Source organism: Pimephales promelas, chromosome 22, assembly GCF_988280905.1.
Source record: "Pimephales promelas chromosome 22, fPimPro1.hap1.1, whole genome shotgun sequence".
Lineage (NCBI taxonomy): Eukaryota > Metazoa > Chordata > Actinopteri > Cypriniformes > Leuciscidae > Pimephales > Pimephales promelas.
The window spans coordinates 21659889-21677094 of NC_142790.1; the positions used below are offsets into that span (position 1 = coordinate 21659889).

General features: G+C 35.9%; 2 protein-coding genes across 2 annotated transcripts; one reads left to right on the forward strand and one right to left on the reverse strand.

The window, feature by feature from the left end:
- Positions 1–9: 9 nt before the first annotated feature.
- plcxd2 (phosphatidylinositol-specific phospholipase C, X domain containing 2) lies at positions 10–10006 on the reverse strand. Its single transcript, XM_039684631.2, has 4 exons — positions 9854–10006; positions 7424–7890; positions 3189–3430; positions 10–653 (listed from the first exon to the last, which is right to left on the reverse strand). Exons 1-4 carry the CDS (start codon positions 9951–9953, stop codon positions 500–502), a joined length of 963 nt encoding a protein of 320 aa, XP_039540565.1. The 5' UTR covers positions 9954–10006; the 3' UTR covers positions 10–499.
- A 1596-nt stretch (positions 10007–11602) lies between these two features.
- Positions 11603–16274, forward strand: LOC120488013 (SH2 domain-containing protein 1B). Its single transcript, XM_039684457.2, has 4 exons — positions 11603–11970; positions 14860–14923; positions 15082–15268; positions 15609–16274. Exons 1-4 carry the CDS (start codon positions 11837–11839, stop codon positions 15692–15694), a joined length of 471 nt encoding a protein of 156 aa, XP_039540391.1. The 5' UTR covers positions 11603–11836; the 3' UTR covers positions 15695–16274.
- Positions 16275–17206: the final 932 nt, after the last annotated feature.

Below are 17206 nucleotides of genomic sequence, written 5' to 3' on the forward strand. Positions count from 1 at the left end.
ATAGCCATATTCATAGTGCCGAATTTCTGAGAAAATTGAGGCAACAGAAAATTCAAAACTTTGTTCTTCACTGGCTGTAAAAGAAAAGTGGTTCCTATCTTGAGCATGGTCCACATTTTCCACTGTCTAAGTGCTGAGATACAGAACTTTCTTTTTCATGATACAACATAAGATTCAATGAGCCTGCTTATTCTCGCCCTGATATTGTGATATCATATACTTTTAAATGACAGAATAAACATTTAATATTCATTAAAATGCATTCTTAAATATTAATCATAATTACACACATTTCTTTTCAATGCATTAAGTACGTAAACGTGCTGCGTTAAAATGATCAGACTAATGGCACTTAAAGCTCTGTTGAATAAAATATAAAAAACGGCCAGGTTAGAGCGTATTTGGTATCCATCCCATCTTGATATTGCAGTGACCTCCATGTGATCAAAGTTCTTCGTGGTCAGCACAACTTCAGTCTTTGCGGTGGTCAAAGAAAATGTCATGTGCCTGACCGATCTGGAAGGAGGAGGTTATTTAAACTAATGACAGTGCTTGCGAAGTCCACGAGTTCTACGAAGTCTGAAGTGATGATATTCACCCCATCTATGCCTGGCTTTTGGGCCCCCACCCATGTCATTATGGTTGGAAGGTTCCTGTGAGAGAAACAACAGAAGTGCATGTAAGAACAGACGGGTAGGAGTAATGCATATTCTAATAACATGCTGATTTTTAGTACTCAAACACAAACTCATTTTTCACTTTATCTCTTTAATGAAAGATGGTATTACACTACCTGTCAAAGGTTTGGAGTCAGGAAGATGTTTTTGTTGTTGTTGAAAAAATTAATACTTTTAATTAATACTGCATTTAATTAAAAGGTGAAAAAGATATTTATAAGATTACAATGTATTTCTCTTTCAAATAAATGCTGTTCTTTTGAAATTTCTTCGTCAAATAGCTAATTAATAAAAAAAAAATTCCACAAAGCAGCACGACTGTTTTTAACGATGATACAAATAAATACAAATGTTTTTTGAGCAACAAATCAGTAATTATGCAGAAAATGCAGCTTTGCCATCATAAATTATTTTAAATAGTAAAAAAATTTCGCAACATTACCATTTTTACTGCATTTTTGATCAAATAAATTCGACCCTGGTGAGCATTAGATTCTTGCAAAACAGACTTTCAAGGTTGTATAGATTTGCATAAATACTACATGCAATGTTTAATGAACATGACAAAACCGCACTCGTCTACACACTGTAAAAACATATATATATTAAAGATTTGTTATTACAACATTTTTTCAATTGTCAAATCAACTTAAATAATTTATTTAGCTCAGATAACTTATTATTTTGAGTTTCTGATGATTAAATCAATCTCCTTCATTGTATTAACTCACTTTTTCCAGTTCAATCAACTTAAAATTTTAAGGCAACCAGGTTACTTCATTTTTTAAGTTAAACCAACAATATTTTTTTTACAGTGAGGGAAATTGAATTAGTTTTAGCAATCATAGAGTTAGTTCTGTACTTCAGGTCAGCTCAGGCTAGAAATAAACTTCCCAAGCACCACAGCCAGCCATCTACAGCAGCAGCCAGGACAAAACCAGGAAATGGGAAGCTCAGGCTGTGTTTTTCCTGGAATAATAAACAATCCAACATCCACACTCAGGCAGAGTTAAACAGCTTCCTCCGAGACGGCTGTCTCAGGATGTCCGCTAAGACACAGTACGAGTTCTATACTTTTGTGTTGGTCAGTATATGTGCCACTATGTCATATTAAGTCAGACAGCCTCTGACTCATTTAGGAAGTTCATGTAGGACATGTTCAAAATAGTCTACAAAATGTAGTCTGAATACTACATGTACTGCATAATGTGCAAATATTAGGTATGCATTGCTCAAAAGGGGCCTTGGATGTTATTTTGAAGAGGGTCCCCCTTCAGCCTGGGTCCAATAAGTTGGCTGGGACCTTAGCGGACCCATCATTGTGATGACAGATTATGTTTATGCTAAGAAGGGTTCCTCACTGGTCCTCCTGACACTTACCAAATATGGGGCTGCCACCTAGTGGATCATTTTAAAATTATTGCAACATTTACAGGTTATTCCACTGTGTGTGTGTGTGTGTGTGTGTGTGTGTCATATTATACAATTATAATTTTAATATTTAAAAAAAAAGTTAATTGTGTTTCATGTTTTGTCATTTTTATTAGTTTTTGTTTTTAAACATGTTTGAAATATATAGGTTTCATTAAGTTGTAGTTTATTTAGTTTTAGTTATTTGAGGTTGTGTTCACACTTGGCATGTTTCCATTAAAACGAACCCATGGTGCAATTCCTCGGTTCATTTGAATAAACAAACTCTGGTGCGTTTCGATTTAAATATTAACATGACACGGTGATCTGACGATTAGTGCTGCCTTGTCGAAAAATGCTACCGTAGCGCGAACCGATCACAGATTGTCGATTAATATTATATTAAATCGATTAGCCTAATATGTTGATATTATATCCAATTCTGCTATGATTAGCTACTTGATACTGTACACTACTGTTTTTATTTTTAAAACCGTGTGAAAAGTAAAAATTATCATCAAATATTCATCTTTGTCAAAGCACACCTTTCCTTAGTAGGCCCTAACTGAAACTTTCAGTTATTCTTGCTCAACTGCTGACCGTACAAATATTTATAATTTCATATGGTAGCAGTTAGCTTTTTTTTTAAAAAAAAAAGGGAAATTACTTTATAACACATGAAAATTGTTTAAAAAAAAAACTGTGAGTCTGCACATGAGCATAACCAGTAAGAAGCAAATCTCAAAAGGACTAAAGACATCCAAATAACCAAAGACAGGAAGTGATGTTAGGAAGTTCTCAGCTGGTTAAAATACCATCATACGTACGCACACACTACGAGTGCATTTAGCCCAGAACACAGCATTGTTTTATACATTAGATTTTCGTTAATGTAAGATATCCATATATTTGTAGGCTATCTTTAGATTCGGTCTTAAAAATGACAGTGTGAACACTAAGCGAACCAGGACTCAATGTATTATTTTCTGTTTCGGTCCAGACCAAAAGAACCAAGAGAACCGAACTAAAAGTGTGAACGCATCCTAAATAATCCAGCTTAAATGAAATGATAAATGTTGTTTTCTCAACCTAAATACTCACCTCTCCACCAGGTAGTTTCTTAGCCCCCGCATCAGGCCCTTGGCAATAGTCTTGACACGTGGGGTTAAAATGGCCTGAGATACATGAAAGCTGCCATATTTGGGTCGTTCACCCAGCGTGGTCTCCAGGAACTGAATGAGCTTGGTAGTGTCTGTGGTATTGGCCCAGGGAGCGGGGATTTTACTACCAGGCCACATCACAGGGCAGCCCTCAGCAGATGGATGATGGTAGAACACTAGGACCTGTGAAACCAAACACAAACTTGAGAAACTGAATGAGCCATTATTCTGTAGTCAAAATGACATGATGGGCTCTAATGATGACAATGGTAATATTATTAGTGGTGCTTCCAAAACGGCTCATATTTGAGCTTAGTGAACAATCTATGTTAAAGTGTTGGTGCATATCTCATGCAGTTTCCACAACAGTCATGAATTATTGAATTATCTGAATTATCATGGAGAAGTGTGCTGTTGCTCTTGGAGTATAAAAACGGACCAAAAAAAATAATAATAATTTTCAGACTTACATGGAAGTAGGCAAAGCCTTATCTAGGGACCAGAGTTAGAGACTTGATGGTGGGTTGTAGCAAGTGAGCACCCAAAACCACTTGGTAAAACCACTCAAAAAACTCCTCAATCATACTGTATATAAACCATCCACAACATCAGACCAGTGTTTCTTAACTTTTTTTATTGTCCACAGCAATATCCAATGGCTCCATGACTTTTCCAGTTTTGTGCGATTTACAGGATAAGGACTAAAGATTATAAAGCATTTTTTATGCATTTTCAACCCGATAAAATATTTTAAATAAAAATTGTATAATCATTATAAAAATACCCATGAAGTTAGTACGTCCGGATTACATTCATACTATAGAGAACATACTTTAACTGTCGTGAAGTAATTAATAATTCAAAATAAGTACCTAGTCAAGAGAGTATGTGATTTTTGGATGCTGTCACCATCTTTGTTAGTGTCCACTATTTTTCTCCCGAAGTTTTGGCTGATGCAAATGTCTTTGTACGCAAAACTAAAGTTTCACACATAACGACCTCACACAAGCGTTTGTCAATGTGGGTGTCTGATGTGTTTGCAGTCTCTGGTATTTTGTTGTTATTTCGTCTCTTTAGTTTCATTTTCTACAGTGAAAAATACAGTGTGCATGTCCGACCGAAGTTACAAAATGGTGACAATTTGCCACCGCGTACGCATACAAATAGAACTATACTTAATGCTAAAGGCCTTATATGTTTTTCAAGACTGTGGGAATCTGGGTTCTTTGAAGAAAAATGAAATTAGAGGATGTATTAAAATAAGAAATATCTTGGTTTTTAGACTTTGGCTTATTCTAAAAATATTTGCTTATTCTAATGCTTGTTTTTGACCAATTTAACTCCAAGTTTGGAAGTTTGCTGAGCCCCCCTGGTTAAAGGGATAGTTCTCTTTGAAATTAATTTTTTAATATGTTTTAGCTTACCTCAAGGGCATCCAAGATGTAGGTGTCTTAGTTTCCACAGAATTTTCAATTTTGATATTTTTCGGTCAAACCGTTCTTGTCTGTCAGTCATATAATGCAGGTTTAGGGGGTCCACTCTCCGTTCACCTCAAAATTAAACATGATTTAATGACTCGTAAATGTAAGTACACATTGATGGCCCAAAACGCGAAACGAGCGGTTTGTGTGAGAACAAGAACAGTATTTATATCGTTTTTACCTCGTGTAACCACAGCCATGTCCAACTGATCAGAGGGCGCGGGCGTTTGACCAAACAACGGTTTGACTGAAAAATATCAAAATTGAAACTACTGTGGAAACAAAGACACCTACATCTTAGATGCCCTTGAGGTAAGCTAAAACATATCAAAAATTAATTTCAAAGTGAAGTATCCCTTTAAGAACCACTTCCTTCATTCATGGAACTGTTACTACACAGGCAAACACCACTCACATTTTCAAGAAGATTTAAACAAACTTGAACATGTAAACAGCAACTCTGAAAATGTAAGAACTTGGTTCACCACCATTTCTGTTATCTAGAAGAATCCAACCAGTTCCTGTATATGCCCACAAAGACTAACATGAGAATCTGAAGGTGTTCACAAATTGTTCAGAATAGTGCATGGATGTGAGTGTCCAGTTTGTCATTTGTACACCTGTCTTCCTCCATCAGAGTGGAAGTTAGACGTTAATCCGAGAGTAATTAGGGTCAGAACACAGCAGGAATAGATGACCTTTTGGTGCAGCACACCACAGACACACAACGAGTCGGCACGTCAGCGCTAGTTCATACGCAAGTTCCTAACAAAACAGTCTGAACTGCAAGTTTAGTATAACAGTCAAATGGAAACCCACAATTTCCCCTTTTTCCATAGTCTTTAGTTCATGCATTCATGACCGACTAGATTACTAATGCATTACTGGCTGGTTGTCTGAATTCATTCTCAATAAACAAGCTACACTTACTCCAAAATGCAGTAAAATGCAATAAAATACTGGTTACCAATTAAGTTCCGTATCAAATACAAAGTATTGCAATACTGACCCATAAGGCACTAAACAGTTTAGCTCCTGTGTATTTAACTGATCTTCTATCACCCTACAATCCATCACGCTCTTTAATAGTCACACAACTCAGAGCTTTTACTAGTACCTAAAATATCTAAGTGAACTAAAGGAGAATTCAGATTATCATAACACCTGAAGAGACAGCAACAACTCATGCAAGGACTTCAGATATCGCAAACCCTTTTATCACAGCTGTTTGTCATTGTCTTATCACCACCGCGTATTTAAGATCCTCCTTTTTTTTGGTTCAGTTGTTGTCTGGTATTATTTGTGTTAGTGAACCCTGCCTTTTTTTTTTTGTTTTGTTTTATTAAACTAAGTTGATATTGATCCTGTCTTCAGTCCATCTTGTGACAGATCAAACACACATTTATATAACAATAAACTGACTGAATTAATGTCAAAAGGTTGTTTATTTGATGCTATGAGACAGAGCTGGCATTTGTATCAGTTTATTTTCCAGTTTTTGACAGCTGTTTTTCAACTTATTGCAGTGAGTTTCAGTATGACTGATCACCTAATCTCTTCATGGATCTTTTTTAAAGTGCTGACAAAAGTCAACATCTTCTTGTTGGTGTCACTGTCTCCCCTCCCTCCCTAGCCTGACTTCGTCATACTCGTATTCTAGTCAGAATGTGAGTCTGAAACTGCTCCATAGGGCTTTGATTATGAGGCGTGTCTTAACCGAACCAGGAAAAAAAAAACTCTGCACTCAATTGGATAGTCGGTGGACCTACAACCAATCAAAGCAACGCAGTAAGTCAACTACTTTGCATAGCACAGTTTTTAACTGTGAACAGAACTTACTTATTTTAGAAGTAAAATAACGAGTGTCGCTTCTTTTACTTGGTATTCCATGAGTGCGCCCAAAGGAGAAACCACAACGACCACATGCTTTTCATTACGTCCCATCTTATTAACTTAGCGACCGTCAGAGCCAGCTGATTAGTTACACTTTTGCCGAATCATGTGGAAGGACGGCAAAAATATCTTTACGATCGACAAATGCCTTGATTCCAGTTTTCTGTTTGTCAATTAAAATGAATGCGCTGTCGATTTATTTCACAACAGACGCGACAGCGGAATCTATACATCTCAATTCTCCAGCTGCAGTCATCTCTGAGGGAAACCAGTTAAGCGATCTTTGATAACGTGATGATAACGTCCCTGCAGATCATCGTATAAAGCCCGCCCTGGCAATCTGATTGGCCCGAACATTTTTTGACTGATCATAATTACTCCTCAATGGATCGAGTCCAGACTGAACTTCCCGACCAAAAAAATGTTGTGGGTGGGGTTTGGGCTGGCATCCAGGCTACCCTCCCCCATCAAAAGGGCCCTAACTGTTATCACAAGTGTTTATATATATATCCACTTATTATATAGACCATTTTGCAAGATGTAAACAAAGGACACCTCAGTTGTGGGTATTCAGGGTGGAAGAGATCACAATGTCCCAATGACATTTTCCTTCTGAAGATTGAACCCACAACCTTCATGTCTGATTCTTTAAACATCAGGCTACAACTACCCCATCAGATTAAAAGATTTTTCTGCTTTTTCTTCATGTCAAATCACACTTTGAGATTTTTACTTTACGTAAATCCTTCATTTTTTAACATCAGATGTGTCTAATGTGCACAACGGGGCGTCCTGAGCTCACCTGGTACCTGTTCTTCCACAGATAGTTTAGAGTGATCTCCTCCACCACGTCAATCTTGCAGAGCTTGTGACCAAACACGTCCTTCAGCATCTTGATTAGGTATTGATGATGCTCCTCGCTCATTGCATAATGATGATTAAAGTCTAAAAAAACAACCTCTTTCTTGTGCACGTTCAGAAAATGGTTAATGTCATTAAGGCCATCGCGTACTTTGTGTCCAAAAAGCCCATGTATAAAGTATATCTCGTGGCCTGGTTCTCCTGGTTTGGTGGACACACGCAGGTCGAAATAGCGTATTCCTCCCTCAAGCTGTTCCCTGAAGGTCAGGTTCTGAGTCATGGACCATTTCTTCATCACCTTCTTGGCAAGAAAGCGGAAAATCGCAGCTAGGTGCTTCACATATGCTTTCTGGTCTGGGCCGACTGGAGCGTGCTCATCCACCCAGAAGCTGAAGGAGTCATGAGACCCTAAAACATGAACATAAAGGCAGAATCAATACAAATTCAAACATTTCAATATGCATGTAAAAACAGTAACAAGCTTGACAGTTTTGCAGTTAATTTAGCCATTATGTCATGACACTATAAGTGTCACAATGTTAGTCTGCACCACATTGTCTTTGTCATCACTACACTTCCCAGGATCCCGCTTGTCTCCTTACTCGAACGCACTTCCTTCCTCATTAGCCACCTGTTTCTCGTCATGATCATCTGTGTCACCTCGTCAGTGTTCATTGATATCTGTATTTAGTTTCCTTCTGTCCAGTGAGCGTTTGTCGGTTCTCGTTAATGTTTAGAGTGGTTTCTGTGACTCCTGAATTTTTGTGGAATAAATCCTTGTTTCCTGATATTCCTTGTGTCTTCTACTACCACGAACCTGACAATAAGTTATTATTAAAACGATTTATTTAGAAAAATACAGCTTTCAATAATCAATTGACTATTAAAATAAAACACAGAAACAGGATTGACCATTAAGACTGTCCTCTAAGGAAACACAAAAAAGGGAGACATTCACAATCTTGAAGAGATTTTTAATTTACAGAATTTGTTAATATTTTAATAGAGGGCATTTTAGGTCTTAACAAAAATGTGTAATATATTTTATTATTTAATATGTTATTAATATAATTTAAATATAATGCATATAAAAAGAAAGGGAATAGAAATAAATAAAACATAGAAATTATATATTTGATTAAAATGAACAATTAATGTGAAGGATCTAAGGATTCTCAATAGCAACCTGTGTGTGTCTTGCTTTAATAATAATGATTTAATAATAATTTATTCATATTATTATATGATTTAAATTAATATTTAATTATTTATTCATCATTTTATATTATTCATTATCCATGTTATATATTCTATATTACGACTTCCTTGTGCTTACAATGTTATTTTCCTTTAATCTTATGATTTTGTGGTTCAAGAAGGGAAATGGAGTTCACATGAGATAAGATTCGTTTCAAGGGTTTTAACGTCACAGAACGATGCTGAGAAGCAGTATTTTTCCATTGTTTGTGCTTTGGTGTATGGGTGTGTCATGTAAGCGTCATTGGGACAGTTTTTGACTGGTTTCTTGCCATAAATTAAAAACATCACCCCAACACATGGTACATGTAATACTGAAGATGTTACCTATCCATTTGAACAGGAAAAGCGTTTATATTTTAATGAAAGGATGTGTAAAAAAACCCAACCTGTTTTCAAAATAGAAACATAATCTTTTACAGATTTTTTTTTTTTTTTTTGCAGATCAATAGTGCATCATACTTGTGTTTCCATCAAAAGTTTGTACAATATAGCAATATAGTTTGTTCAAAAGCTAATGTCAACTTCCTATTTGATGCCTGCCCCGACAGGATGTCACACCACCAATAAGGGCATCCGATTTCGACTGTTGTCTCACAGCTAGGCTCAGCAAAAAAAGTTTTATTTTCACCCAGTGAGAAAATAAATACTCTATAGTTATACTCTCCCATTCGACCTTATCGCCCCAATCATCCTTAAATCACCCTATGTGGCGAGCAGGGCGAGGCCGAGGGCCGTGGGAGAATGACGCGATCATCATCACTTTGTCCCTTGCTTCTACTCTTCCCTGGCTTTCTCAGTCAAACTCTCAGGCTGATAGAAGACTGTGAATAGAGTTTCGAAGACCAATTAAGACTTGCTGTCAACTGGTTTTGGACAAGACAAAACTGGTATCTTTTGATAGGAACAAGGAAAACCCTTACAATTGCATTTAGTCACTCTTTTAACTAAATAAAGTACACTGCGTTAGGCTATAATTATTGTTGTTTCTTAAACTGTTATATCTACATCTATTTGGAAAATGGCCAACTTTTGAATTCGCCACTGAATTAAATGGAATTCACTTTAGTATTTAATTTAAATGAAATGTCAAATGTCTGAGAAGTTCTCTCACCAGGAACCGCCAGGTGCTTGAGGGGCATTGATGTGAGGGCAGGGCACAGGGAGCCCATCCAGTCGGCATTAGAGGTGCTGCCTTTGGGTCGTGTCTTCATCTCCTCTAGTAAAGTGTTTCAGCGCTAGCATGCACGATGACAATTCAACACCAATCCAGGCCAAGCTAATCCAGCAAACGGAACTCCTCGTGAAATCATTACAGAAAATCACCATCAACACACGATTTAAATCATGATAACAATGATTTACTCATTATACTAATATCAATATGTGAGGCAAACTGCAGATGGAGAGCGAGCTCTTCTACTAAGTTAATCTTCTTAAACTGAAATTACAATCCTTATCCTCCTCCCTGCTTGCGTTAAAACGTCTCGGTCAGGGCTGATTAATCCCGCCCTCTCTATCCCCATTAGACAGGTAACAGATGGGACACTTCACCTCCAGTACTGCAAGTGGATATAGCTTGTAATGTTTGAAGAGCAAAGACACTTTTGACTTACTGACCCCACCAATGAGTGTGATCCATTTCAGCATTTGTTGCAGTAAAGAGCTGAAATTGGAGACTAGCCTTGTTCACACTACATGATTTTAAAACGTCGGGCTGAACTGTGCGGTTCACACTACATGACTTGCTCTCAGTGCTCTCTTTCACACAGTTGATCCCAGGAAATTGCCGGGAAATTTGCCGGGAGTTGCCAGAGCACAAGATTACACGTCAGCCGCGTCATTGGAATCGTGAACGAGCAATGACAACAGAACCGGAAGAGAATACAATGCTGAATAAAGTCGTTGTTTTTGCTATGTTTGGACCAAAAAGTATTTTCGATGCTTCAAAAAATTCGAACTAACCCACTCGTGTCACATGGACTACTTTGATGATGTCTGTATTGCCTTTATGGACAAGGACAGTATAAGGTACATACATTTCCAATTGAGGAACAGAAAGCTCTCCGACTAAATCTAAAATATCTTAAACTGTGTTCCGAAGATGAACGGAGATCTTGCGGGCTTGGAACGACATGAGGGTGAGTCATTAATGACATAATTTTCATTTTTGGGTGAACTAACCCTTTAAGAGATAAACATAATTAGCCAAAGCCATCCAGTAGCACCTCATTGCAGTACACGAAATCCAGGGGGCGGATCCAGATCTAAGGGGTGGAGATTGGTAGGATTAGGGATGGAGTTAGTGATCAGGGGGTGGAGATAGGTAGGATTAGGGGTGGGGTTAGGGATCAGGGGGCGGAGATAGGTAGGTTTAGGTAAACGTAAGGTGGGAGGAGTTGGATCTGGATCTAACTCCTCCCCCTGGATTTCATGTTCTGCAGTGAGGACCTTCTCAAGCCTTCAGGACTTCAAAGGGAGAACTTAAAAGGATAGTTCATCCAATTATTGACAGGATTCCAATCTCGGTTTGACGTCAGAACCCAACATCATATTGACACACATGGGGGGTTCATTTGAAATGTGTGAAAACTCCCCTAAAGCAAATTTCTGAAGTGAACATTTTAAATATGCATCCAAATACATAAACTGTATCTATAACCTTCACTGTATATTCTATATGTTTAAATACACTAAGTTATATACTTGTTGCCAGCCAAAGAATAAGATAAAGATAATTTCATGTAAGTTAAATTAAAAGAATGTACAATGCTTCAGTCGTGATCTCACTTGTTACTTTTGACATAGCACTTCCTTGGCTTTGACCACTACTACTTAAACTCATACACGCAAACCGACTTCCGGTGTGACTTTAGTTGGTTCGCATCTGCATTAATACCTCAGACTCAGACGGAAAAATGCACGCACAATGCCTTGAAGTGTCTCATAGTTTCTGAGTGTGGGCATCAAGGAAGTTTCCTTTCGATTCGGTCCACTAAGCTGCCTGTGGACTTGCGGAAGAAGACGTAACGTTATTTTGAGCAAACAGGAGCAGTGACTTGAATTGGCAGCACGCTCCTCATGTGCGATGTGAAACATGGACCATCCAGCGTATCATGGGCCAATAAGCAAACAAAGATGCGAGGAGCTGCTCGGGAAGAAAGCAAAGGACGGAACATACCTCATTCGTGACAGTGAGACCATTCAGGGAGCTCTCTGCCTGTGTGTATAGTAAGTACTGTTTATTATTCGCTATTTTTTGTAGGAACTGACTGACAATTGAATACTTTATCAAGGAAAAGTTTTGGATATGTAGGCCTGTTCTTTTGGGGATTATCTCATGATTTACCATCATCAGAAAATAATGATGGTAGCCTACAAAAACAAAAATAATATCTAGCATTTATTTGAATTAATAAATTGAGATTTCAGTATGGTTCAAGCTGATTTTTCTGATTTTCAGATTTTTTTCTGATATATATTCTGAAATTTCTGAGTTGTCACCACCCTCAAATTTGACACATCAATACAGTTAGTGTTGGCAAAAATAACTAGGCTATAGTTTGCATGTCACACAAATGCAGTAGCTGTGTTTTTGGCTACCTATTATGGAAAAATATAAATCCCAGAAAAATATAAATCCCAGACATATTCTTCGCCAATTTTGGAACAGAGTTGATAAAATAGAAAATATAGCCTAAGCATGATTAGGTAAAATTATATATATATATATATATATAAAAGAAAAACAACCAAGTTCACTTACTAAAGTTTTTTCATAGAAGGTCAAATATGGATAGCAGTCTTTTAGAATGAAGGCTGACTTTGATATTACCCCTTTGAAAGTTATAATATCTGAGCTGAAAAACAGTTTATAGGCCTAAGATAACATTATAGTGAAACTGACGGTTCGCTGACGGTTTTAGCAGAAGTGAGTGATAATATATAAAATAAAATAATATTTATTTTTTTAAAAAGAGAAAATGACTGAGCTCCTAGTTTCTGCATGAAGTTATTACATTGTTTAAATTAATTCCTTTTTCGCTAAATGTGATTTTGTATGTACATTTCTGAAATATAACTTACAGTTACCTCTGAAAACAGATTCTAAATTATATGCATTTTTTGTAAAGCTGCATTGAAATGAGTTGGATTGTGAATCGCGCTATACAAATAAATGTGAATTAAATTGAAAATCAAAACATGGTTAAGTTGTATTAAGAATAATGATTATCTCTAATTAAAAGTGCAAATGTTGTTACTTTAAAAACTAAGGGTAAATAAATTGTAATATATTTTGTAAATGTAAATATATTTGTGATAAATATATTTAAATTTGTATCTCTTATAACCAGAATATGGATGAATAACTAAGCAGTGAATCAAATTGTAATTCCTACTGTAGTGCATTTTCACCACAGTATTGTTTTTAAATTTGTACAGTTGACACATTAAAATTTTAGGAAATCCTATAATCTTGTGGCTTTTTGTCATTTAGGGTAATGAGAATGGCTGCAAAATTTTGACACTTAAGTTTTATGGAACGTGCACTCAAAATTAAAATTACGATTACCATGTTTTGGGTCAATTTAATATTTTTCATATTTCATCGTTAAACGCCACTGCACAGACCCAAAATAGACCCACCCCATATCCTCTAAAGGTATTTACATTTATACATTTGGCAGACACTTTTATCTAATCAAAAGTGCACTGCATTGAAGTCACATTTTTATCAGTTCGGGCCAGCTGAGAATCAAACCAATTATCTTGCTATCAACACTTTGGTTAAATAAAAAACAAAAAACGTTTAGAATATTCTCAGTTTTTAACCTCCTTCATAAAAATTATACCCAGATTTTTAAAAACATTTTAAGGGCTAGTTTCATAAATTAAGTAAAAAATAATGACTAAATCATTGTGGGAAGTTGTCTAACTGAAAGACACAAACACAATATAATTAGATATTTATTCCTCAAAATTTTGCTCTACTTCCCAACAAAACACAGCTATTTTATACATAGTCAAATTGATAATAAATTACATTCATATGCTTTTGTTGCAGTTCACTGTGTGTAGCGTTCAACAAATGCATATTTTCAAAAGCGGACGTGAGCAGCTCTTTAGATATCTGCGGTAAAAGAGAAGTGATAGTTCTAGTAATTCACAGGATAGAGACTTTAAATGGTAATCTTAAAGTGCATGGCTATTAATAGGCCTACTGAAATTGAAAACAAAAAAATGAAGCTTTATAAGATTTTTATCAGCTACTAAAATACCCTATTTCTTTGTTAAATTAACATCAAACAAACAATATAATTCTAGTTAGCGATTAAAAAAATGGATTAAAGGGATAGTTCACCCCAAAATGTCAAATTTGTCATCACTTACAATACTCACCCTCAATTTGTTCCAAACATGCATGAGTTTCTTTCGTCTATATGTCTCAAAAGAAAATATTTTCAAGAATGTAATTGGTAACCAAACAGTTGGTGGCACCCATTGACTCCCATAGTATGTTTTTCCTACTCTGGAAGTCTATGGGTGCCATCAACATTACTATTATTCTTGAAAATATAATATTTTTTGTTCAACAGAAGAAAGAAACTCACACAGATGTGGACAAACTTTAAACAAAAAAAACATTATTTTGGGTGAACTATTCCTTTAATCATTAGGGATAAAATAAAAATGTTTGCACAACTGCCCAGTAGGTGCATGGTGAAATGCACCAAGAATGTAAAGCACCATTAAACAAAAGAAGTGGAATGGATCGATTCTTCTTATCATCCGTTTCCATGCTCTGTTAGTGTTTTATACTCCGTGTTGACTGAACATACACATAACCATGGTTTTGGAACCTGCGAGTGAGCAAGGTTTGGGTTAATCAACAGTTGTAATAGAAATTATTCAACCACTATTTGTTATGTTGAGCTATTTTGAACACTCGTGTTTGATTTGTTCATTGCAAACAGCTAAAGTCAGTAAATTGAGCTAATAAACCTGATTTATAATGGGTACTGTGTGACACAAGCTAACTGTGCTTTCTGAAAAAAAAATTATGTCATGGTGACTTTAATTACTTACTTTATTTATTTATTTATTTATTCATTTTTACAGTAAACAAAAAGTGGTCTATACTTATAGGATCCTTCAAAGCCACTCTGGATCCTACACTCTACAGGTAGGACACACTAAAATAATCTCTTTGGTGGATAACTTCGGCATAACACTAAATATCTAAACTGATTGCACAACAGATTTTGCATTTAATGAAATGAAAACATATGTAAATAAATGAATTTACAAGTTATTAAAATGTCACCTCACTGTCTGTTTCAGGCTAGCTCAGGTGTAGAGGAGAAGTTCTTCAAGACAATGAAGGATCTTATTCGTCATTACAAGAAAAGGAATCAAGGACTTGCAACACACTTAAACCGTTCGCTGAAAAGAAAAACACTGCCAGAACAGTCTTTTCACAGTCAAAGTCCAGAACCACCAGTGCATAATGAGGAAAACGAATATGAAAGTGAGTGTCAACTGTTTAATATAAGAGATTAACAATCATGAGACATTACAAGTGTTGACGGTAACGCATTACAAGTAACATGAGTTATGTAATCAAGTATTCAAGTAACTAGTAAAGTAATGCATTACTGTTTAATTTACAGAAAAATAACTTTTTCAGAAGAGTAACGCAAGTTAATTTTATTAGATTACTTTTACAAGTGTCTTCAACACTGGTCGTTACAATGGCAAAACATCATTAGACAATTACAGTAACATATTTGAGCAGGAATCATCTTTGAATTAGAATTAACACTGTTCCATTACCCTAACTAACTGTGAACCTTTTCTCTCTCTCTCAGATGTTGATTGCTCAGCGGACTATGTCGTTGTTCTACCAGATGATTTATGTGATGTTCGGCCTGGACACTGGGATCAGCCAACTTGAAGGATATAGATGCGCATTACGCAATCCTCGTAATGTTTCCAAGAACTTTCTGGGCTTTTTTACCTCGGATATGGACGTTTCATGTGATCGCATTACATGAATCACATTTTATCATTTGTATGATTTTGTGCTTGGTAAATGCATAAATCGTGGATGTGTATTTCAATGCTGCAATGTTGTGGATTTTGTTGTCATTATAAATTTGATTCTCATCATAATAATTTGAGTTAAAAGTTTGGTTTGGTTTTCCCGGATATATATTTAATATACAGAGGATTTCACACGGTAAGTGCTTAAAAACCTAGAAATAGTGCTAAATATTGTTTATTTATTTCACAACATTGTGGCAATTCTATATTTGTGTAAAACAGAGTCTATAAGGTATGTAGTGTAAATATTTTCTTCTTAATGAACGTGCTGTGGTTTTTCACATGTAAATATATTCCATTTAACCACTTAAATGGGCCCACATAAGTACAGTTTCCTATGCACTGTTCCATTGGTTCAAAGATAGAACTGATGTCACTGCCTAAATTTAAGTTTGGTTGGTGTTTTTTAATAAATCAGTATTTAAAAATCATTTTGTTTGCCATTTTTCTCCAAGTGCTTCATTTCTTTTTAGGCTAAATAAACTAAGATTTTATTTTCTTTAAAAAGAGCAGAGGCAAGTTGCAAAAGACTGTCTTAAAAACTAGTCTGACCAATTAGACTCTTGCTTTTCAGATTCTATTTAACTAATTACATTTTTATGTATTTGTAACTGACTTAAATTTATGATCAAAATTAAAGAAATAAATTGATGACTAACTTACAGTTTGACTAGTGAATGTAGTTTATGCAACTGGTCACAGATTACTAAAGGTTATTAATTAGATTTATCAGATAGGCCATAATTATAGAGGATTTATGTTAATGGTTTAACCGACAAAAAGCAAACACAAATTTATTTTTTAACTACTTACAGTTTGTAGAAACTGCAGCCTCCTGTAGTGCATGAATAACCTTTGTATAGTACAGTGAATTCAAGTTTGTTTAAGGAACTGAAAATACAGATTATTTCAAATATACCATTCCCAGAAACAGAAAAACTGGCCAATAAATAACGTTGAGGTTTCAAACTATTCGTGGCCCTGTGACCAATCTTCAATAATTTTACATTCCATCAGAAAGTAACTCTGTAGCTGTAGGCCTAAAATGTTGCAATCCAGATAACATAATCTGAGACATTTCAAAGGACAAACTGTTGGTGAGTGTCTCGCTGGCTCTTCTGTGACCAGGACAGTGTATCAAGAGCTATGGTATGCAGGCAGAATAATGCACACCACGACATGACCAACATCCAAATGGAGTAACTGTCGAAGCAAAAAGCTTTCTGAAAAGGATGTCTGGGTACTAACCTGGAATGTATCCAAAATGCATAAAACCACAGCTGCCCAACTCATATTAAATGTGCAGCTGGACTTCCTATAGGAGATCCTATTGCTATAGATAGCCAAATCTTTGGTCACTAAT